This window comes from Staurois parvus, unplaced genomic scaffold, assembly GCF_062004578.1.
Source record: "Staurois parvus isolate SC_StPar_1 unplaced genomic scaffold, SC_StPar_1.0 ptg000388l, whole genome shotgun sequence".
In the NCBI taxonomy this organism is placed as follows: domain Eukaryota; kingdom Metazoa; phylum Chordata; class Amphibia; order Anura; family Ranidae; genus Staurois; species Staurois parvus.
In genome coordinates this window covers 1,252,996-1,277,494 of record NW_028318184.1, presented here as the reverse complement: position 1 = coordinate 1,277,494, position 24,499 = coordinate 1,252,996, and the positions used below count along the sequence as shown (strand labels likewise).

At 46.2% G+C, this 24,499-nt stretch overlaps 2 protein-coding genes across 2 annotated transcripts in view; both read left to right on the top strand.

Moving 5' to 3' along the window:
- The first annotated feature begins 254 nt into the window (after positions 1 to 254).
- LOC149455753 (serine/threonine-protein kinase SBK1-like) lies at positions 255 to 4,044 on the top strand. The gene is made up of 3 exons (XM_089685852.1): positions 255 to 372; positions 1,429 to 1,631; positions 3,430 to 4,044. Exons 1-3 carry the CDS (start codon positions 255 to 257, stop codon positions 4,042 to 4,044), a joined length of 936 nt encoding a protein of 311 aa, XP_089541978.1.
- Positions 4,045 to 18,119: 14,075 nt separating this feature from the next.
- LOC149455752 (tudor domain-containing protein 15-like) overlaps positions 18,120 to 24,499 on the top strand; it is a 92,597-nt gene continuing 86,217 nt past the window's right edge. The window contains exon 1 of the mRNA XM_089685851.1: positions 18,120 to 23,259. Within this exon, the coding sequence (XP_089541977.1) occupies positions 18,120 to 23,259 (5,140 nt within the window). The remainder of the gene's footprint in view (positions 23,260 to 24,499) is intronic.

Sequence of the window (24,499 nt, the reverse complement as noted above, 5' to 3'; positions counted from 1 at the left end):
GACACTTTAATAATCCCTCCCCACCAATGGGTCATCCTCCAAATGTTTATATCTGCATATAATCAGCACTTCTATCAATGTCCCTGTTTCTTCACCATGGTTTGCTTATTTTTATGCAAGGCTGAATACTCAGATCTTGCTTCAATAGAATTCATAGAAGGCCATTTATGACCTAGTTCCTATTTTCAATGACTTTTGAAAATGTGTCATTTCATTTCAATAGGTAGAAGACCCCTGCCCTCCAGCACCGTACAATGGAACCTACATTTACAACTGTGTATGCTAAGGAACTCTCTGGTCACTATCAGTACATCAAGAGGCTGGGCCAAGGAACATTTGGCAAAGTCCTACTTGTTCAGGAAAAGGCCACAGGTATGTAAAACCAATCAATTTGCATGACTATAGAAGTATTTTAATTGATGTATTTAATGTATCATCTTAGTTGACATGTTTGATAAATTTTCATTATGTTCAGTATTAAACAATTAAAAGAGTTTATTTTTAAAAATCGGGCAAAACATGAAATATGTATTAGCATTTTATGTTAGCCGATGGCAGCCAGCTAGTGGCAAGCTCTAAGTAAATTATGAGCTTTCTAGATGATTTTTGCAGACTTTATGCTAAAAACAAACAGTGCAATGACTGCAAGGTATACCTTCTGATAGACAATGGAATGTCTAACCTAGTACACACTCCAAAATAATAGTACAGCGATCTCCTTGCTAAGATATTGTGTTCTGTCTGGGGAAGTCCTCTGTCATAACACACCGATCAGCACTCTCAGCCATTGGCTGAAAGCGCTGATTGGCACAATTTTTTCGGTTATGCTCCAGACCAGCTTTCATATACACAGGCCAAATTGTCAGCAGGTTTCTTTTGAACCTTCCGATACCACCCAATATTCAGCCTGTGTGTACGGGGCTTTACATAAACAGGTTGCCAAGAAAAATGCTGGCTGTGCTAGGCCTTCTAAGCAGAAATCTTAGCATGTTTTGCAGACCATTGTGGACGCAGCATATAATAAACCAGTCTTCATTGAAGATTAGTTAGAAAAATGAATGGGAATTGAAAAGACTTTGATAAACCATAATAAGCAGCAATCTTGTAATCTTCAGTGATATGGGGTTGGTATAAAAACGAATACAATTGATTCCTATAAAAATCAAAGACAGATCTTTCAGATCCTGTGAGATCCAAGCAGAACAGTGATTTGTTAAATAATTGTTTTTTTTTATATCCTTTGTCTGAAGAAAATGTGTGTTTCACTTTTTAGCCCTCACAAACAGTCTCCCCTTCATGTCATGTTTCTAGCACTGTATGGTAGACTGGAAGGGTGAAGTGTTTGCCATGGACAACAAAAGCATCTGTGTGCTGTTCCTTCGAGTCCTGTTTAGGATCTAATTGTTGATGTGTCTTATTTGTTTTAAGGTAACCCAGTGGCCATGAAGTTGGTGAGAAAGGACAGGACCAACTTGAGAGCCTTTCTGAAAGAGCTATCCATGTCCATCTCTCTGTGCAACAATCCAGGCATCATCACCACCTACCCAATCTTCATTGAAACTATGAAGTACTATATCTTGACCCAGGAACTGGCTACAGCTGGAACCCTACAACATCTAATTGAGTCCGAGGTGAGCAATTTGTTTTAAATAACTTGTTTATAGCTTTAACCACTAGCCTACAGGGCACTTATACCCCCTTCCTGCCCAGGCCAATTTCCAGCTTATAGTGCTGTCGCACTTTGAATGACAATTGCGCGGTCATGCAACACTGCACCCATATGAAATTTTTATCATTTTTTTTGTGAAAGATAGAGCTTTATTTTGGTGGTATTTAATCTCCTCTGGGTTTTTTATTTTTTCTTAAACAAACCAAAAACCACTGAAAATTATGAAAAAAAGTTTCTTCTTAGTTTTTGTTATAAAATTTTGTAATTAAGTGATTTTCCTCCTTCACTGATGTGCGCTAGTGAGGCTGCAGTGATGGGCACTGATAAGCTGCACTGATGGACACTGATAGGTGGCACTGATGGGCACTGATGAGGAGACACTGGTAGGTGGCACTGATGGGCATTGACAGGCATCACTGATGGGCACTGAAAGGCAGCACTGATACATAGCACTGATATATGGCACTGTTAGGCGGCACTGACTGGCACTGTTAGGAGGCACTGACTGGCACTGATAGGCAGCACTGATAGGTGGCACTGATTAGCACTGATGGGTGACACTGAAAGGCAGCTCAGATGGGCACCGATATGTGGCATTGATGTGCACTGGTAGGCACTTATATGTGGCATTGATGTGGCACTAATGGACACTGGCACGAGGCACTGATGAGCACTGAAACAAGGCACTGATGGACACTGACAGGTGGCACTGCTGGGGCTACACTGATCATCAGGGCACATTGATCATCAATGCCCTGATGATCAGTGTACATCTCCCCTCAGCGTGACAGCTCAAGAGGAAAGAAATGCCGATAACTGGCATTTCCCTGTTTACATGTGATCAGCTGTGATTGGACACAGCTGATCACATGACTGAGCTGATATCTTCGGCTCTTTCCGTGATCGGTGATCCGCTGTGTCCCTCTGCCGATCGCCACGCTGCGTGCTCCCTGAGCTGAGCATGCGCGGTGAGAACGAGAGAACCACCTTGCGTCCGTCATATTACTATATGGCGGGCGGGAGGTGGTTAAGAAAGGAGACCTACTAAACCAAAAGTAAAAATTAGAATTGTTACTGATATCAACTAAACAGTTTTCATTTATGGAAAAAAAATATTGATTGCTACTGCCAACAACTCCACATTTTGTTCAATACAGACATCTTGAGATCAATAATATCCCATCTTTACAACTATATGATTTTTAGAAGATATGGACCTGATGAGGCTACTGTGAAAGTGTGCTGCATCAGTAACTGGCTCACTCCAGAACAAGGGAAGCAGATTAAAGCTTCATCATGCAAATGCAATTGTTAAAGTTTTAGTAGATCTATAAATGACATTTGAAGTCAGCTCAAGTTAATTGATTGCTACTAAAAAGGTAAACATAGTGGAGTTTGAGATAAAAATCTACAAAACTTTCCATTTTCGTTCCATTATAGCTCTGCTCTTTTCACTAGAAACATTAATGTCTTGCACATGCTTCACAATACATCAACCCTGTTCTCCCTAATTATTTATTGCATGAAAGGAGACAGCCATACAAAAGGAACAAGGAAAAATGTCACAAAAATGTCTTTGGTTTTTTTGGTGATTCAACCCATACACAAACCATAGTTTTGGGTGAACAGACTCGTGAAAACTGCAAGTCAGCATTGCAAATTCCTTAAAAACAAATAAAGCCAAATAACATTATCTAAGTTTATTGTATTCCATGTGATATTGAAAGGTCTTATAAAAGGTTTTCTGTCTCGTTTTTCAGGTGAGAATTCCAGAAGTAATGGTAAAACGCTGTGGATCACAGTTGACCAGGGCTCTGGATTTCATGCAGAGCCGAGGACTGGTGCACAGAGACCTTAGAGCAGACAATGTCTTGCTCATGGACATGGAATGCCACAATGTCAAATTGTGTGACTTTGGTCTCTCTCAGGCTATTGGCAGCCTTGTGAGTAAACTGTCACACACCACCCCATATCTGACTCCAGAGCTGTGTGCCTTGAAGAACGAAGAGTACTTGGTTTTAACTTCACGTGTGGATTCCTGGGCTTTAGCAGTTCTCCTCTTTTTTGCTCTAACAGGAAACTATCCCTGGGAAAGTTCTGTGGAGGAGGATGTCATGTACCAGGCCTTCAACTCCTGGCAGAAGAGTCCCAAAGTCATTTCCCCACCAGCTCACTGGAAGATGTTAACACAAGAGACACTGAACATGTTCAAAAAATTCCTTTCTCAGGACCCTGACTCTCAGCCCTCTGTTCTTTCCATGATAAACTGTGTTCATTACACTTGGACAACTAAAGAAATCTCAGAGGTGGAAATGACAGAGGAGGAAGACACAGAGGTGGAAATGACAGAGGAGGAAGACGCAGAGGGGAAATGACAGAGGAGGAAGGCACAGAAGAGGAAGACACAGAGGAGGAAGAACTCTTTTCTATGCAGCACTAGGAATCTACATGAGCACCAGCACATACTGGCATATTGCATCACTTGATTCTGAACTACAGTTGCAAGCCGTCCTCTTAACCTGCCAGTTTATACTTGCCTTGTTACATCCCAACTTTTCTGTGGCCTTTAAACTCCCCAAAACATTTTTTAAATTGATCCCTCTTACTTTCTGCTTATGCCATTGCTCTGTAACCCCATTACTGGGTTTGTGCTATTACAGTAGTAAATTATTTCACATTCTGCATGCCTTTTTAACTTATAAAACCTAATAAAAAAAACTTTGAAAGCAATAGAGGTTTGTCTGCTGAAAGCCTAAGTGTCTCATGAAACTATTTTATCTCCACTTCACATGGCCCATTTTCCCCGCTCTTCTGAATAGGCACCTGCTAGAACCTCACAGTTTTTTATTGCCAGACAGCATCTAATATAAAAAAGAAAACAGAAAAAAAGCCTGTTGCCAACTTAAACTACAGCACAAAGGAAATTTGAAATGCTTACTTGCAATATTTCTTTGCATGTGCTGGAAAAAAAGAAGGTGCCTCATCCTCTTCTAGTAGTGTCTCATTACTGTGTGCTGGCCCAGATTTCTGCTTCATGCCTCTGCTCCCTTATGACAGTTTAAAAAAGGGTTCTGTAGGGATCTGAAGGGAGAAGCAGAAGAGCCGGGCCAGCACAGACTGTAAATAGGCCCTTCCAAAAGAGGAGAGGGCTATAACATTCACAGTGGAAGGGGGCTATGTTAGGGAATCGGCTCTGCAGTAGTTATTATTATTATTATTATTATTATAGAGTATTTATATAGCGCCAAAGGGTTTGCTCAGCGCTGTACATTAGAATGGGGGACAAGACATGAGACAATACAGTAGCAAAACAATACACGATACACCAGGGTTAGAGGGCCCTGCCCTTTCGAGCTTACAGTCTAGGAGGGAGGGGATGGTGATACAGGAGGAGATGGCTGTGGGGGATGGAATGGAGTGAGGAGTGGAGGGGATCGGCTGTTAGGTGAGGGTGGGGTATGCTTCCCTGAAGAGATGGGTTTTCAGGGTGCACCTAAAGGTGAGGAGGGTAGGGAACAATCTGATGGATTGGGGAAGTGAGTTCCAGAGGATGGGGGAAGCTCTGGAGAAGTCCTGCAGTCGGGCGTGGGAGGTGCAGACCAGGGAGCTAGAGAGTAAGAGGTCTTGCGAGAAGCGAGGATTACGGGTAGGGTGGTATTTGGGTTTCAGGTCAGTGAGGTAAATTGGGGCAGCGTTATGAATGGCTTTGTATGTCAGTGTTAGTAGTTTGAATTTGATACGTTGGGCAATCGGGAGCCAGTGGAGGGAATGACAGAGGTAAGGTGGATGAGTCTGGCCGCTGAGTTCAGGATAGACTGGAGCGGGGATAGCTTGTTTTGGGGTAGGCCGGTGAGAAGGGAGTTGCATTAGTCCCGGCGTGAGATAATAAGGGAGTGTACGAGTTGTTTAGTAGTGTCTGGGGTTAGGAACGAGCGTATTTTGGAGATGTTGGGGAGGTGGAACCTGCATGCGGTAGTCAGCGATTGGGTATGGGGTTGGAAGGACAGGTTAGAGTCTAGGATGAAACCTAGGACCTTGGCTTGCATGGTGGGACTGATGGTAGCGTTGTTGGTTGTGATGGAGAGGGTGGTGCAGGCATGGGGGAAAATTAGGAGCTCGGTTTTGGAAAGGTTCAGTTTGAGGAAGTGGAGCGACATCCAGTCCGATATGTCGTTCAGTAGGTGGTTGATACGGGCGGAGAATGAGGGGGTAAGGTGAGGGGTGGAGAGGTAAATTTGCGTGTTATCGGCATAGAGGTGATAGTTGAAGCCATGGGAGTGTATTAGTTTGCTGAGGGAGGAGGTGTAGATGGAGAAGAGAAGGGGCCCGAGGACAGAGCCTTGGGGGACCCCAACAGAGAGGGGGAGGTGGCAGCATTATAGGTAACGCTGAAGGAGCGTTGGGATAGATAGGATGAGAGCGGAGTCTCTGATGCCAAGGGAGTGTAATTTGTTAAGGAGGAGGGGGTGGTCAACTGTGTCAAAGGCCATGGAGAGGTCGAGGAGTAAGAGGACTGAGTAGTGTCCATTAGCTTTGGTGGATAGCAGGTCGTTAGTGATTTTGAGTAGGGAGGTTTCGGTGGAATGTTGGGGGCGGAAGCTGGATTGTAGGGGATCGAGGAGGTTGTTGTCGGTGAGGTGGGCGCTTAGGCGATTGTAAACTAAGCACTCAAGGAGCTTGGAAGTGAATGGCAGCAGTGAGATGGGTCTGAGGTTGTTCAGGTCAGTGGGGTCCAGGGAGGGTTTTTTGTGTATGGGGGTAATGTGGGCGAGCTTTAGGGGGGAGGTGAATGTGCCAGTAGAGAAGGAGAGATTGAAGATTTGGGTGAGGGAGCGCAGGATGGAGGAAGAGGTTGACCGGAGGAGTTGCGAGGGGACAGGGTCAAGGGGGCAAGTGGTGAGATGGGCTTTTGAGAAGACCTTAGTGACCTCAAAGGTAGCAGGGCTGAAGGAGTGGAGTGTAGGGGAGGTGAAGTTGTGTGGGATGTTCGGTGTGGTGGGTGGGAGGGAGGTAGCGAGGTCAGAGGAGGGGAGAGTTGATGGGGCTATGGTGGGGGGGAGGTGGGTTGAGCATTGGTGATGTCCTTACGGATTGCATCGATTTTATTCTGGAAGTGTTCGGCAATCTCGTGGGTGGTGAGTGAGGTACTGGGTGGGGGTGGGGGGGGGAAGAGTAGGGAGTTGAAGGTGGAGAAGAACCAGCGGGGATTGGAGGAGAGGGTATTAATGAGGGTTACGAAGTAGGCTTGTTTGGCTGCATGGAGGGAGGAGGTGAAGGTGAGACAGGCGGATTTGTAGAGGGAGAAAGCTTGGGGGGATCTAGTTTTGCGCCATAGGCGCTCCAGCGCATGACTGCGCTGTTTAAGATTAAGAGCGGTCGGGGTCTGGTGCTGCGTGTGGTTGGGGGTGCCAACAAGTCTAAGGCAGCTGATAGCAGGTTTTTATACGCAGTAGTGGCCAGGTCAGGGCATGACAGTGGAAGGATGCTGTCGTAGAGATGATCAGCTGCAGAGTGGAGAGGGGTAGGGTCCAGGCTGCGGAGGTTGCGGCTGGTGATTGTTTGACATGTGGGGGGGGAGGTGTTAGAGGACCGGGAGATGGAGAACGTAATGAGGTTGTGGTCAGAGAGGGGGAAAGGGGTGTTTGAGAGATGGCAGGGGGTGCAGCGATTGGGAGAAGACGAGGTCTAGGGAACCGCCAGTGTGGGTGAAGGACTGTGTGCACTGTGTGAGCTCAAAGGAGGAGGTTAAGCGGATGAGTTGGGAGGTGGCCGGGTTGTTGACATTGATGGGGATATTGAAGTCTCCAAGGATGAGGGAAGTAGCTCAGAGGAGAGGAAGAAGGGTAGCCAGCTGGCAAAGTCATCAAGGAAGCAGGACTGCCCCTCACCTGTTCCTTTGCGCTTCTCCTGTCCCGGTGCCCCAATCCTGTCCATGCCCCTCGTCACGCTGCCCCCTACCTGTCCCTCTGTGCTCCTCCTGTCCAGCTGCCTCGATACTGTCCCATAAACCCTGTCATGCTGCCCCCCCACCTGTCCCTCTGTGCTCATCCTGTCCCACTGCCCCTCACCTATCCTTTTGCGCTTTTCCTGTCCCACTGCGCTTCTCCTGTCTCGCTGCCCCGATCCTGTCCCATGCCCCCCCATCACGCTGCCCCCTACCTGTCCCTTTGCGCTCCTCCTGTCCCACTGCCCCTCACTTGTCCTGCTGCGCTCCTCCTGTCCCACTGCCCCTCACTTGTCCCAGGGGCGTATTTGCCACAAGGCAAACAAGGCATTTGCCTAGGGCGGCAATTTTCAGGGGGGCGGCACAGGGATGTAAGTATAATTGGTGTCAGTGGGAGTAATATTGCCCCATCATTAGTGTCAGTGTGGGAGGAATAGTGCCCCCTCATTGGTGTCACTGACACCAATGAGGGGGCACTTTTCCTCCCACTGACACCAATGGTGGGGCACTATTCCACTGACACCAATGATGAGGCACTATGCCTCTGGGCCTCCCACTGACACCAATGATGGGGCACTATTCCTCCCACTGACACCAATTATGGGACACTATTCCTTCCACTGATACCAATGATGGGGCACTTCCTCCCACTGACACCAAAGATGGGGCACTATTCCTCCCCCTGACACCAATGATAGGGCACTATTCCTCCCCCTGACACCAATGATGGGGCACGATTCCTCCCACTGACACCAATGATGGGGCACGATTCCTCCCACTGACACTAATGATGGGGCACGATTCCTCCCACTGACACTAATGATGGGGTACGATTTCTCCCACTGATAGCAATGATGGGGCACTATTCCTCACACACTGACACTAATGATGCGGCACCATCTCTCCATAAAGAGGACCTGTCACTAATTATTTCTGTCACAAGGGATGCATGTATTTCTTGTGATAAGAATAAAAGTGATAAAATTTTTCTTTAAAAGGAACAGTGCAAAAAACCCCCCAAAAAACAATTAAATAAACTTTATAAAAATTTTTTAAAGTGCCCCCATCCCCCCGTGCGCACGTAGTGGTGAACGCATATGTAGTCCATGCCCATATATATAAACGGTGTTCAAACCACACACATGAGGTATCACCACGAACGTCAGAGCAAAAGCAATAATTCTCACACTAGACCTCCCCTGTAACTTTACATAGCTAACCTGTAGTCATTTTTAAAGCATCACCCATGGAGATTTTTAAGTACCACAGTTTTATGCCATTCCGCGAACGTGCGCAATTTTAAAGCATGACATGTTGGGTATCTATTTACTCGCCGTAACATAGTTAAAGGGCTCTTTCAGACGTGAAGAACCCGTTTAGTGGATCTGCTTGCTCAACGGGAGATATCTCCGCTGATCCCCGCTGAACAAGTAGATGACAGCTCTGTGTCCCCTCCGCTGCTCGCTCTCGTCAATGGGCGGTTGAATGAAAACAGACTGCCTGCCCGTTTTCATCTGATCCAATCTGGTGGACGGAAGGAGAATTGGATCCCCATCTATCCCTTTTTGGCAGATCAGATCAGACACATGTCCGTTTACACCCATCACTCCATAGAGGAACGATCAGGTATGCCTGAAAAACGGGCAGGCGGACCCAATTGGAACGTTCGTGTGAAAGAGCCCAAAGACTCATCATAGGCTCTATTATAGATGGAAAAAACCTGAGCCCAAAAGGGCTTGATCCTGTGACAGTCCCACTAGATGTGTAGATAGGTGCCACTCTCAAAGCCACATCTCCAACAACCACTAGGTGTGAAGGGAAATATTCGGTGTAGAGAGGAGGGTTCCTTATACCATCGCAAAAGGATCTTGAAATTCTTTTCCTGGACCTAAAAAGAAATTGTGGTTTTATAGGTAAATAAGAAAGAAGTCTGCCAATTGGCGGCAGAGAGATCTCTATCCAATTCCATCAACCACATACTCATATAAGCTGGGAGATCTTTATGAAGCAAGGAGTGAACAACATTGTCATTTAAATTATATCTCTGGAATCTGAAGTGGGAAAGAGATTGGCCACATTCAAATGGGGTGTACTAAAGCATATATCCATTGTGGTCCATGTTTACCCAAATAGGGATACACAGGTGTTCCATACATCCCCGTGCAGGCAGTTCCATTGCTGTCAATTGGGATGCAGCGACGTCAATGTGACTGCTTTCACGGGGATGCACGGAACACCTGTGGCTAAACACAGCCCTCTACAGTCATAGGCTTTCATACTCCTCATGTGAATGAGTCCTTAAACATGCTGTGACATTCATATTATTGTTTGTGTCCTTCTTGGGGGAAATTTACTTCTCTCTTTGTCCTGGTGACCAGTAAGGGGAAATCCCAAAATTTCACAGTTGTCCCCAGAACAATAGGTTAGCTGAAATATTCCAATGGAGACACCTAATCTGATGACAACTGTCTAAGAGGGGGAAATTTCCTTTTACTTCCTATTGTGTCCCTTGGGAAGGAAATGAAGGGAAATGTCCTCAGTGGCACATAGACAGCTTTATAAAAACTGGCACAGGGTTTTAACCTTTTCCTTCTCTTTTCAGAAATTAAAGTATAAAGGCATTTTTTGTAGTTTTAGAGTGGAGAGGGATTAGAACACATTTCTGGTTTTTGTTGCTGTCTGTGCTCCTGTTAGAGATTTGGCCTCTCTATTTGTCATTTTTACAGTTATCACCAAAAGTGCAAGTAAAAGAAAATCCCTAATTTTGGCTTGTCCCCAAAACAATACTTGAGGGGAACTCTTCCAATGGGGACACTAGTTTTGATGACTCTAGTGACAACCAGGAATTTCCTCACTTTGTAGGGATTTCCTTTCACTTCCTGTTTTGGATATGGAACAGGAAGTAAGGGGAAATCTCCCCAATGTGACACAGATGGCAAAATAAAAAACAAATCTGACAGGGGTTATAACCCCCTATTACTGTATCAAAACACAAAAAATAAATCTTTCTATTTAGCTCTACTTAAAAAAAAAAGTTTTGCCCAGAGATATACTTTTATTCCCAATGTTTTGGCTGTGCATGCACTTTGAATAGTACATTGATTTATGCAGGGGCCTTGTGGCTAGCAATCTACCCACTGTGAGTCCTTCTATAATACAATGTTTCATATACTGCGTATGGATGGGAACAGATGGAAGCCATATTTAATATAATATATATGAAGGGGATTGGCTGGAAGTCTTGGTTAATACAATGTATATGAAGGGGATCAGTTGGCAGCCATGTTTAAGGCCATGTTCACACTGGTGCAATGCAACTGAATGTGCATTTTAAATGCAGCTTTAGGTGCAATCTCATTGACTTCTATTAGCCCATGTGTTTTCTGAAAGTGCATCACAGATGTGGCATGCAGGACTTTGATGTGCATTCATGAAAATGCATGGTCTAATACAAGTCAATAGGATCACACCTAAAACCATGCATACTATGTTTAATACAATTTGTATGAAAGGGATCAGTTGGGAGCCATGTTTAACGTCATGTTCACATTGGGTGCAGCGTGATTGTATGCGTGTTTTACATGTGGCTTTAGGTGTGATCCCATTCACTTCTATTAGACAACGCATTTTCTGAAAGTGCACCAAAGATGCAGCATGAAGACCTTGACATGCTTTCATGAAAGTACACAGTCTAAATTAAGGCAATGGGATCACTCCTAAAACCACATATACTGTACATTTGTACTGCATCCAAATGTACCGATGTGAACCTGGCCTAATGCAGTGTATATGAATGGGACTAGTTGGGAGCCATGTTTAATGCAATGCATATGAATGTGATCAGTTGGAAGTCACGTGTAATGCAATGCATATGAATGTGATCATTTGGAAGTCACGTTTAATACAATGCATATGAATAGGATCAGTTGGGAGTCGCGTGTAGTACAATGCATATACATGGGATCAGTTGGGAGTCATGTGTAGTACAATGCATATTCATGAGATCAGTTGAAGCCATGTTTAAGGCTGTATTCACACTGGTGTGTTGTAGTTTGGGTGCAGCACGATTGTGTGAGCATTTTACATGTGCTTTTAGGTGCAATCCCTTGGATTCTGTTAGACCAGCGGTTCTCAACCTGGGGGTCGCGACCCCTTTGGGGGTCGAACGACCATTTCCCAGGGGTCGCCTAAGACCATCGGAAAACACATATTTCCGATGGTCTTAGGAACCGAGACACCGCTCCTCTGTCTCAGGCGATCTGTGGGCGGGATGATATGCTGCCCCTGTCACCTGGCCACACCTCCGGGATCACTCAACAGCTCCGCCTCCTCGCCGCTGATTGGCCACCGAAACTGTAGCTCAGGAGAAGCACACAGGCCGCCAATCACCGGCGAGGAGGTGGAGCTTGGAGAGGAGGAGCCGAGCGGCAGCGCGCGGAGATCAACGAAGATCGAGGGAGCTGCAGGAGCGAGTGAAGAGGAGAGAGGCCAGAGAAGGAAGACAGCTGACAGGTAAGTGCAAATTTTGCTGCTGCAGCCAGGTATGCAGGATGTAGATGGGAGAGGGAGAGCGAGCCCAGGCTGGAGCAGGAGTCAGCAAGGTAAGTATCATTGGTGTCAGTGGGAGGGATAGTGCCCCATCATTGGTGTCACTAATACCAACGATGGGGCACTATTCCTCCCCCCACTGACACCAACGATGGGGCACTATTCCTCCCCCCACTGACACCAACAATGGGGCACTATTCCTCCCACTGACACCAATGATGGGACACTATTCCTCCCACTGACACCAATGATGGGACACTATTCCTCCCACTGACACCAACGATGGGGCACTATTCCTCCCACTGACACCAATGATGGGGCACTATTCCTCCCACTGACACCAATGATGGGGCACTATTCCTCCCACTGACACCAATGATGGGGCACTATTCCTCCCACTGACACCAATGATGGGGCACTATTCCTCCCACTGACACCAATGATGGGACACTATTCCTCCCACTGACACCAATGATGGGGCACTATTCCTCCCACTGATACCAATGATGGGACACTATTCCTCCCCCCACTGACACCAATGATGGGGCACTATTCCTCCCCCCACTGACACCAATGATGGGGCACTATTCCTCCCCCCACTGACACCAATGATGGGGCACTATTCCTCCCACTGACACCAATGATGGGGCACTATTCCTCCCACTGACACCAACGATGGGGCACTATTCCTCCCACTGACACCAATGATGGGGCACTATTCCTCCCCCCACTGACATCAATGATGGGGCACTATTCCTCCCACTGACACCAACGATGGGGCACTATTCCTCCCCCCACTGACACCAACGATGGGGCACTATTCCTCCCACTGACACCAACGATGGGGCACTATTCCTCCCACTGACACCAATGATGGGGCACTATTCCTCCCATTGACACCAATGATGGGGCACTATTCCTCCCACTGACACCAATGATGGGGCACTATTCCTCCCACTGACACCAAAGATGGGGCACTATTCCTCCCACTGACACCAATGATGGGGCACTATTCCTCCCCCCACTGACACCAACGATGGGGCACTATTCCTCCCACTGACACCAATGACGGGGCACTATTCCCCCCGCTAACACCAATGATGGGGCACTATTCCTCCCACTGACACCAACGATGGGGCACTATTCCTCCCACTGACACCAACGATGGGGCACTATTCCTCCCACTGACACCAATGATGGGGCACTATTCCCCCCGCTGACACCAACGACGGGGCACTATTCCTCCCACTGACACCAATGATGGGGCACTATTCCTCCCACTGACACCAATGATGGGGCACTATTCCTCCCCCCACTGACACCAATGATGGGGCACTATTCCTCCCACTGACACCAATGATGGGGCACTATTCCTCCCACTGACACCAATGGTGGGGCACTATTCCTCCCACTGATACCAATGATGGGGCACTATTCCTCCCACTGACACCAATGATGGGGCACTATTCCTCCCACTGACACCAATGATGGGGCACTATTCCTCCCCCCACTGACACCAACGATGGGGCACTATTCCTCCCACTGATACCAACGATGGGGCACTATTCCTCCCACTGATACCAACGATGGGGCACTATTCCTCCCACTGACACCAATGATGGAGTGCTATTCCTCCCACTGACACCAATGATGGGGCACTATTCCTCCCACTGACACCAATGATGGGGCACTATTCCTGCCACTGACACCAATGATGGGGCACTATTCCTCCCACTGACACCAATGATGGGGCACTATTCCTCCCACTGACACCAATGATGGGGCACTATTCCTCCTACTGATACCAACGATGGGACACTATTCCTCCCCACTGACATCAGTGATGGGGCACTATTCCTCCCACTGCAAAATTACAGATATTAAGTAGCAACAAAAATAATTTTATGGTTGGGGGTCACCACAACATGAGGAACTGTATTAAGGGGTCGCGGCATTAGAAAGGTTGAGAACCACTGTGTTAGACCATGCGCTTTCTGAAAACAGAGCTTTGGTGCACTTTCATGAAAATGAATGGTCTAATAAAAGTCAATGAGATCGCACCTAAAACCACATATACAAGGGTTCTTCAAAAACGTTTTTGCACTTTTTTAAACATATACACTCACCGGCCACTTTATTAGGTACACCTGTTCAATTACTTGGTAACACAAATTGCTAATCAGCCAATCACGTGGCAGCAATCCAATGCATTTAAGCATGTAGACACGGTGAAGAGGACTTGCTGAAGTGCAAAGTGAGCATCAGAATGGGGAAAAAAAGGGGATTTAAGTGACTTTGAACGTGGCATGGTTGTTGATGTCAGACAGGCTGTTCTGAGTATTTAAAAAACTGCTGATCTACTGGGATTTTCACACACAACCATCTCTAGGGTTTACAGAGAATAGTCTGAAAAGAGAAAATATCCAGTGAGTGGCAGTTGTGTGGATGAAAATGCCTTGTTGATGTCAGAAGTCAGAGAAGAATGAGCAGACTGGTTTTAGATGATAGAAAGGCAACAGTAACTCAAATAACCACTCAATACTACCAAAGTATGCAGAATACCAACTCTGAGCGTACAACACATCGAACCTTGAAGCAGATGGGCTACAGCAGCAGAAGACCACACCGGGTGGCAGTGCACCCATCTTCTGATGGCTCCTTCCAGCAGGATAATGCACCATGTCACAAAGCTCAAATCATCTCCAACTGGTTTCTTGAAAATGACAATGAGTTCACTGTACTCCAATGGCTTCCACAGTCACCAGATCTCAATCCAATAGAGTACCTTTGGGATGTGGTGGAACGGGAGATTCGCATCATGGATGTGCAGCTGACAAATCTGCAGCAACTGTGTGATGCTATCATGTCCATACGGACCAAAATCTTTTCCAAAATGTTTCCAACACCTTGTTGAATCTATGCCATAAAGAAATAAAGCAGTTCTGAAGGGAAAAGGGGGTCCAACCTGGTACTAGTAAGTTGTACCTAATAAAGTGACCGGTAACTGTATATACTGTATATGTATAAAAGTGCGGAAACCTTTTGAAGACCCCTCATAGATTTGCACTGCACCCAAACTACAGTATACCGGTGTGAACCTGGCCTAATGCAGTGTATATGAACGGGACCAGTTGGGAGCCATGTTTAAAAGAGAAGTATGGGTTTCAGTAAAAAAAAAAACCCTGATAGCTCACTTCTCAGCCTTCAGTGAGCACAGAGCTGGTGGCTCTATGCTCTACTCCTCCAGCGCTCACTGGAGTGCCAGGCTGTGGAGCGGGTGGAAGCTGCTGGCTTAGGCTCTCAGAGGCTTGATGAGAGGCTGAGCCAGCTGTTGGTCCAGGATTCTTGGCCAATCCTGACCATATGGTCAGGATCTTTTAAGAGCCTGGACCGACTCTGTGATGTCAGCTGACAGTGAGTCACAGGAGTGCAGAACACACTGAACTGCTGTGATCCATAGGAGAAGTATAGCCAAAAGGCTTTGGCTTTACTTCTCCTATAATACAATGTATATGAAGGAGACCAGTTAGGAGCCATGTGTAATACAATGCATATGAAGGATATCATTTGAATGCCATGCTTACGGCCATGTTCATACCATGCACTGCGGTTTAGAAGTAGTGCGATTGTATGTGTTTTATACGCGGTTTTAGGTGGGATCCCATTGACTTCTTGTAGACTGTGTGTTTTCTTAAAGTACATAAAAAATGCAGTATGTAGGACTTTGACAGGCTTTCAAGAAAACGCATGGTCAAATAGAAGAAATATATATGTATAGGGTATAAGTGCCCAGTAGGCACGGGGTAAATGGCACCCCCACGCATCTCAGTAGGTTTGCAGGTGCAGGAACTGCAGGGAAATCGCATGGTGCTTTTGCACCATGCGATTTCCCTGCGGCCGTGTTCTGAAAAAGGTGCATGAACGTTTTTTTCTGTGGGAAACGCAGGCACAGCAGTCCATTCAAATGAATGGGCTGCTATGTCCGCGCTAATGTGGCCCGCAAATCTGCACAGGCGTGAAGCAGGCCTTACTATCGCGGTAGACAACCAAACTGCAGCGCACCAGTGTGGACCACGCCTAATAGGAAGAGGATTCATTGGGAGCCATGTTTAATAATACAGTGTTTCTGAAGGGGATTAGTTGGGAGCCATGTTTAACCACTAGCCTACAGGGCACTTATACCCCCTTCCGCCCAGGCCAATTTCCAGCTTTCAGAGCTGTTGCACTTTGAATGACAATTGCGCGGTCATGCAACACTGTACCCATATGAAATTTTTATCATTTTTTTGGGACAGATAGTGGTGGTATTTAATCACCTCTGGGTTTTTTATTTTTTCTTAAACAAACCAAAAACCACTAAAAATTTTGAAAAAAAAAACATTTTTTCTTAGTTTTTGTTATAAAATTTTGTAAATAAGTGATTTTTCTCCTTCACTGATGTGCGCTAATGAGGCTGCACTGATAGACTGCACAGATGGACACTGATAGGTGGCACTGATGGGCATTGACAGGCATCAATAATGGGCACTGAAAGGCAGTACTCATATATGGCACTGATAGGTGGCACTAATGGGCGGCACTGATAGGTGGCACTAACTTGCACTGATAGGCGGCACTGACTGGCACTGTTAGGCGGCACTGATAGGCAGCACTGATGCACACTGATAGGCGGCACTGACTGGCACTGATAGGCGGCACTGATAGGTGGCACTGACTGGCATTGATAGGTGGCACTGACTGGCACTGATGGGTGACACTGAAAGGCAGCTCAGATGGGCACTGATATGTGGCATTGATGTGCACTGGTAGGCACTGATATGTGGCATTGATGGACACTGACAGGTGTCACTGCTGGGGCTACACAGATCATCAGGGCACACTGATCATCAGTGCTCTGATGGTCTGTATACATGTCCCCTCCGAGGATTGCCGATTACTGGCTCTCCTCTCTTCTCCAGCTGTCAGCGTGACAGCTCGTGAAAAGAGAAATGCCGTTAAACGTCATTTCCCTATTTACATGCGATCAGCTGTGATTGGACACAGCTGATCACATGACCGAGCCAACATCTTTGGCTCTTTCCGTTGATCGGTGATCTGCTGTGTCCCAGGGAAACAGTGCACCGCCAATCGCGCTCCTGGAGCCATGCATGCGCACTTAGAATGGGAGGACATCATGTGACGTCCTCCCAGAACGAGAGAACCGCCTTGCGTCCGTCATTTTATTATTATTATTATATGGCGGGCGGGAGGCGGTTAATAATACAGCGTTTCTGAAGGGGATTAGTTGGGAGCCATGTTCAATACAGTGTTTCTGAGGGGGATTAGTTGGGAGCCTTGTTTAATAATACAGCGTTTCTGAGGGAGATTAGTTGGGAGCCATGTCCAATACAGCGTTTCTGAGGGGGATTAGTTGGGAGCAGGGGCGGACTGACCATTTGGAAACTCGGGCACTGCCCAAGGGCCCGGGGTTAGAAGGGGGCCCCATGAGATGCCCCTGGTACCTTTTTCATAGGCTTTTTTGTTTGGGCAAGGACACAGGGGCCCCATGATCCCCTATTGTCCGGGGGCCCCATGAGTAGTCAGTCCGCCCCTGGTTGGGAGCCACGTCCAATACAGCATTTCTGAAGGGTAATAGTAAGGGGCCATGTTTAACAATACAGAGCGTATGAAGGGTTCAGGTTATATGGTACAGGTGTGTGAAGTGGATAATTCAGAATCCATGAATATATAATGCGTATAGTTGGGGGCACATTTAATATAAGTTTTATGAAGATGATAGATCGGGAACCATAGACCAAACCCCGGAACCCCACTATCCCACTTCCGCCCGGACCATGAAAGGAATCCGTCGCCAAACGCTGATGTCACCAGCGGGCCGCCCTTGCGTTGGGTCCGCCTAGGAACCATGGGGCGTGGCCTCCAGACGCTTTGGTGGCTACGTCGCACGAGGCAGAAAACATGGCGGCTGCGGTGGGCTGTGTTATCCGTTTGCGGGTGTGTCGGGTCGAGGCCAGGGCCGAAGTGCCGGTGGTGAAGCTGTGGGGAAGTTTAGAGGACACCAAGGAGGAGCACAGTTGTCAGAAGCCGGCCCAGGCGGTGGCGTTTGGGGAGCAGGGTAGGCCCCAGGCGGGTGAGCTGTGCCTTGCCGAGGTGGGTGGGCAGTGGCAGCGCTGTAAAGTGTTACTACAGCGAGGAGCCGACTATCAGGTGTTCCTGCTGGAACAGGGAGCTGGCACCTCAGTGAATGTCAGCAGGCTGCGCAAGGCCCAGGCCTCCCTTTTTTTCCCATTGCCGCAGCACATGCTGGTCTGCGTTCTGAGCGGCCTGGTGCCCCCTACAGGCCAGCACTGGAAATACAGCTCCCTGAACTACTTCTACTCACTGCAAGGACAGGAAGTCCAAGGTCAGGTGCAGGACCTCCTCCTCCCTCAAGGATTGGTGCTGCTGGAAGCCAGTGAGGTCACACAACAGGCTCTGTTACGTGGACTGGCCAAAGCCATTCTTGAACCGGCATTCCTTGCTTTGCTTGGCTGTAGTAGTACAACTCATCACCCTCCATTTTCTGCCATGAATGGTACAGGGCAAAGAGGTCCCTGGCAAGAGGAAAGCATAGATTACAACTATCTGCGCCTTCAGAGCGGTGTGACAGAACAGGTGATGGTCACTCAAGTGTCTGACCCTCACAGCATCTTTTGCCAGGTCCTTAGGATGGCGCAAGAGGTCCACAGCCTTTCAGACAGCATGCAGCATTTTTACATGGTGCAAGGTGGATGTGGAAATCATGCCTATCAAAACCCTTTTAAGCTAGGACAGCCATGTGCGTCCCGTGGAGCTGACGGACGCTGGTACCGCTCGCTGTTGCAGGAGGTTTTTCAAGAGCGCCAGGTAGCTACGGTCATCCACGTAGATTGGGGGCGCAGAGAGGTTGTGCCTTTGACTTGCCTGCGTACACTGGCAGCGGACTTCTTTCATATGCCGGTGATCACGTTTCGGTGTGCTTTGTACGGGATTTCAGATGGAGGAATGGGCTTGGAGCCATCATTAATTGCAGAGTTGCGCTCCTTGCTACAGGGGAAGCAGATGAGTGCAACAATTCAGTTCTTCAACTCCTATGAACACTTGTATGTGGTCACCCTAATGGCTGCAGATGGGCTTAACCTCAACTACTTTTTTGGCACGCGGATTCAAAACCTGAGATCCAAGTCTGACACCTCTGTCATTCCCGCTGTTGCTCAGGCACCCCTCTGTCCTGAAGAAGATGGGGAGAAAACCGATCCCCTAAAGTTACCTGAAGAAAACTTTTATGTCCCTAAATTTTCCACCGTAGAGCTAAAGACCAGCACTTTCTATGATGCAGTGGTGGAGTTTATTTTTGATCCTTCCAATTTTTATGTTCGGACTGAAAGGGACTCCGGAAAACACAAGGAGATGGTGGATCTTATCACCAGCATGTATTCCAAGGCCTCCAAGTTAGAGGGCATTATAATGAAACCTAAGCCTGGTCAAATCTGCTGTGCCAAATTCAAAGACGGTATGTACTATCGGGCTGAAATTGTTGCCATTGATCATAAGCTAGTCAAAGTCTACTTTTTGGACCATGGAAATGTTGAGTTGACCGACTGGTATAATGTCAAAGAATTGCCTGCCCAATTTAAAGGCCTGCCGGCATTGGCCATCAGGTGCTGTCTGATTGACATCTATCCCTTGGGAAGGAGCTGGAGCCAAGAAGCAATCCTTGCTTTTAAAGTAACCGTTGTTAATAAGAAGCTTGTAATACATGTGATATCCAAAAATCTTGATAAGTACACTGTAGAAATCCATGATCAATCTAGAACAGATGAAAGAAATGTAGGAAAGGTATTGTCATCGGCGGGGCATGCAAGATATGAAGAGTTTGAAACCATTACCGTTGTGCAAATGGGGGAAAATGGAGGTAGTTATAGTATCCCAAGCCAGCCTGTGTTTAATTCCGGTTTAATGGAGAGTGAACAGCAAAAGGCTATTGTAGAACTGTCAGGTGATGAACGGATACACTATTCACCCTATGAAGACCAGCTATTTGAACCGGGTACAGCTATTGAAGTGAATGTCTCCCATATAGAAAATCCTGGGTTGTTTTGGTGTCAAAATAAAGCACAGACCTCGGCTCTAAATAATTTGATGGATTCAATACAGATGTATTGTCTTGTTACAGACAAAGCTCTTGAGCCTGATGCCAATGTGTGCTTTGCTAGGAGCCCAGAAAATGGAACTTGGTACAGAGGCTTCATTACAGATATCCCAGTGAGTGAAACACAGTCCAATAGTGTGGAAGTATTGTATGTGGATTATGGGATGAGAGAGATGGTTCCTGTTGTAAACCTGCGTGCAATGGCCAGTGGCTTTTTTCATGTAAAATCTCATGCTTTCAAGTGTAGTTTATACAACATGATTGCCCCAATAGGAAACAATCCTTTTAATTGGGACATTAAAGCCACCAATGCTTTTCGTGATTTTGTTGAAAAAGCATCAAAAAGATCTGAATTCCACTGCATGTTTTATGCCACAGCTTTTGTAGATAAAGAACTTTTTAATATAGTAGATCTGTACACTCCATTTGAAAACATTTGCACTAACTTGGCAAAGAGAGGATTTGCGAAATATCTTTTGCATGAGACCCTTGCGCCATCTGTGCACCTTCAGTCGTTTTACTATTCATTGCATGACATTAAAACGGGAAGTGAAGAAGAGGTTTCCATCACACATGTCAATCCTTCTTTGGAGTTTTACTGCCAGCTGTCAAAGAATACACACACTCTTGCAAAGATTACAGAAGCTAGTAGGAAAACTTGCAAGAAAAACCCGCTTTTGAAATTGCCTTTCTGTGGACCACTGTGTCTTGCAAAATTCACTGACCAGCAGTGGTATCGTGGTTTTATCTGCTCAGAGACTGATAGGACAGAGGTGTTTTTTGTGGATTATGGAAACACTGAAAAAGTCGCAGTAGATGATCTCCGACCACTTGTGCATGAGGAGCATGATCTATTACTTTTACCAATGCAGGCAATTAAATGTTCCTTTCCTGATATTCCATTAATTGTTCCAACAGAAGTTGTGACCTGGTTTGAAAGCATTGTTTGGGACAGATCTTTGAGGGCACTAGTTGTTGCCAAAGAAGCTGATGGGAAGTTATTAGTGGAACTCTATGACGGTAATGAGCAAATCAATGCAACTCTCAAAAGCCGACTGGGATTAAATATTCCTAAAAATACATTAACTTGCAAGCCAGCTTTTCATCCCAGCAGTCAACCATCCTCAAAATTCAATCAAAATGAAACAAAAACTGTAAATGGAGAGAGACCGTGTGAATCAGTTCTGGGGCAGAGCTCACAGACTAGAGGGCGTAATGTTGCCAACACGGACAGTAGTACAGTACTGCCAAAACGAAACCGATGCTTCCCAGGAACTCAGATGTCGTTTCAGCATCAGGCAGATGGGGAGAACAATGCAAAATATCAGGAGCCCAGTTCACAAAAAAAAGATCTCCTGCCTTTTCTGAGCAATTCAAAAAGTACATTGTACCAAGACAGAGTCGCCAATCCAGACTCTAGTGTGAGAAAGAAAGAGATGACTAAATTCCAGAGTTCACAAAGCCACTCCTACTATGATACGCCATCAAGTCAGAACTCAGACCCAAATTTTGGTAAAGAGTTATGTCCCAAACCAAATACAGTCGCAAAGCCTTGCGGTAGCACACCGGCTCACGCTATAACAAAGATAAGTGACATTTCCACGAGACATGTCTCTTCAGGCGAAAAATTGCCTGTGTATGTTTCCCATGCAAAAACCGTGTTTGACTTTTATGTACAGACTGTAGAGACTAGTTTACTGGACCAGATTTCCAAACTTTTAAACTGTGACCAGAGTACCTATGAGGTGGTATCTGAAAAGGATGTCAGCATTGGGGATGTGGTTTGTGCTTTATTTGCTAGTGATAAATTGTACTACAGAGCAGTTGTGGAACAGAAAACTGCTTTAGGTTTAAATGTGCAATATATAGACTATGGCAATACGTCTGTGATTTCCAATTGTAAAATATACAGACTTCCCCATAAGCTGCACTCTATTCCTGCTCAGAGTATTCACTGTTCTTTAAATTCTACTAATGGGGAATCTTCTGTCTCCAACAGTCCAGAGATATTGGGAAAGTTTTATGAACGCGTATTTGACCATCAATTAGAGTGTGAGTTTGTAAAACTGGAAGGAAGTAAATGGGATGTAGTTCTTTATGATAACAAAGGCTGCATCAATGATTTCCTAAAACCTTTAGTAGAGGAAGAGAAGGGAAAAGAAACAGCTGAATGGAAAACAAGACAGGACGATGTGGCAGTCATTAAAATGTTCACCTGGAACTTGCCACAAACTGAAAAAACGGTAAAAGTCTTTGTAAGTTCTGTAGACGGCCCTGATTACTTCTGGTGTCAGTTAAGCACAACAGAATTTGATTCGCTAGCCAAACAAATTCAGGAAGCTGGAGAAAAATCTGTCCGCGATGACCATTTTATTGAAACCATTGAGGTTGGCAGCCCCTGCAATGTTATGTACAGCGAAGACAATAACTGGTACCGGGCTCTTGTTTCCAAAATGGAGACTGATGTCGCTACTGTAAGGTTTGTTGACTATGGAAATGTGGAGAATGTTGCTAGAGATGAAATTCGACAGCTTCCTACAACTCTTGCAAGTGTCCCAGTTTATGCTTTCCCTTGCTGCCTTGCTGGATTTAATGTTGCTGCCGGTACATGGACTTCAGAGGGGTGTGATTATTTCTTTCAACGTGCTACAGAAGACATACTGGAGTTGATTGTTGAAGATATACAGGATGACATGTGCAACATTCCTCTGGCACTTGTAAGATTGAAATATAATGAACTGGATATTAATGATGAAATGGAACGCTTCTGGCAAGTAGGCAAAAAAGAATCCTCAAACCTTGCAGAGTCAGCATCTAGAAAGCAAGAGTTAACTGAAGAAAAACAGATGATGGAGGAAAAGCAGCTTAGAATTGAAGATTTGGACCGCCCTATTCCTGGAGTGGAAGATGAAGCTGGCCCTAATATAGGTATGCCTTTTGGTTTTTTTTTTTTCTTTACAACTGACCATAATGTTGTTTATATTCAACTGTACCTAAGTTCTATTATTATTATTATTATTATACAGTATTTTTAAAGAGCCGAACATTACAAAGGGGGACAGAATGTGACAAAACAATAGCAATACAATGCAAAACATGAGGGGATTGAGGGCCCTGCTCTTTCGAGCTTACAATCTAGGAGGGAGGGGATGGTGGCACAGGAGATAGCTGTGGGGGATGGGGTGGTAGGAAGAGTGGAGGAGGTCAGCAAGTTAGCTGGGGGTGGGGTAGGCTTCCCTGAAGAGATGGGTTTTCAGGGTGCACCTAAAGGTGAGGAGAGTAGGTGATGATCTGATGGGTTGGGGTAGGGAGTTCCAGAGGATGGGTGACACCCTGGAGAAGTCCTGGAGGTGGGCATGGGAGGAGGAGACTAGGGAACTAGAGAGAAGGAGGTCATGTGAGGAGCGGAGTGTGCATGCTGGGCGGTACTTGGATATTAGGTCAGTGATGTCGTTCGGGGCAGTATGGTGGACGACTTTGTATGTCAGTGTTAGGATTTTGAATTTGATCCGTTGCGCAATCGGAAGCCAGTGGAGGGATTGGCAGAGGGGGGTGGCAGAGATGGAGCGGTTGGTAAGGTGGATGAGTCTGGCTGCCGTAAACTTTGTTCTAAACTTTGTGTGTGTATAGGACATTGGTTTTACTATTTCCTACTCTATCAAAATGAAGAAAAATGGCTTTTGATTCACTTTAAAGTGGAACTTTAGAGAAATAAGTGTCATCATTTTTAATGCAGAAGAGACATACTGGGGGTTATTTACTAAAACTTGAGAGTGCAAAATCCGGTGCAGTTGTGCATGGTAGCCAATTGGCTTTTAACTTCAGCTTGTTCTGTTAAGCTTTGGCAAAAAACCCTGGAAGCTGATAGGTTTCTTTGCAAAGCAACCCCAGAATTTGCACTATCAAGGTTCAGTAAATGGCCACCACGGTGTCTCCTCTGCATTAAAGTTCCTAACCTACCTGTACGCCATGTACACTGAGCTGCGTACAACGTAGCTCCGTGTACAATTTTGGTAATGCCAAGATAGGTAAACTCCCGTGCATGCATGGGAGTGATGTGATCTAGTCCTGGCCAGTGAAAATGGGTGAAGATGTCAGCAGCTGGCTGGAGGCTTTGGGACACTGCAATGCAGAAGACTAGGTTAGTATAGTTCCACTTTAAGGCCAG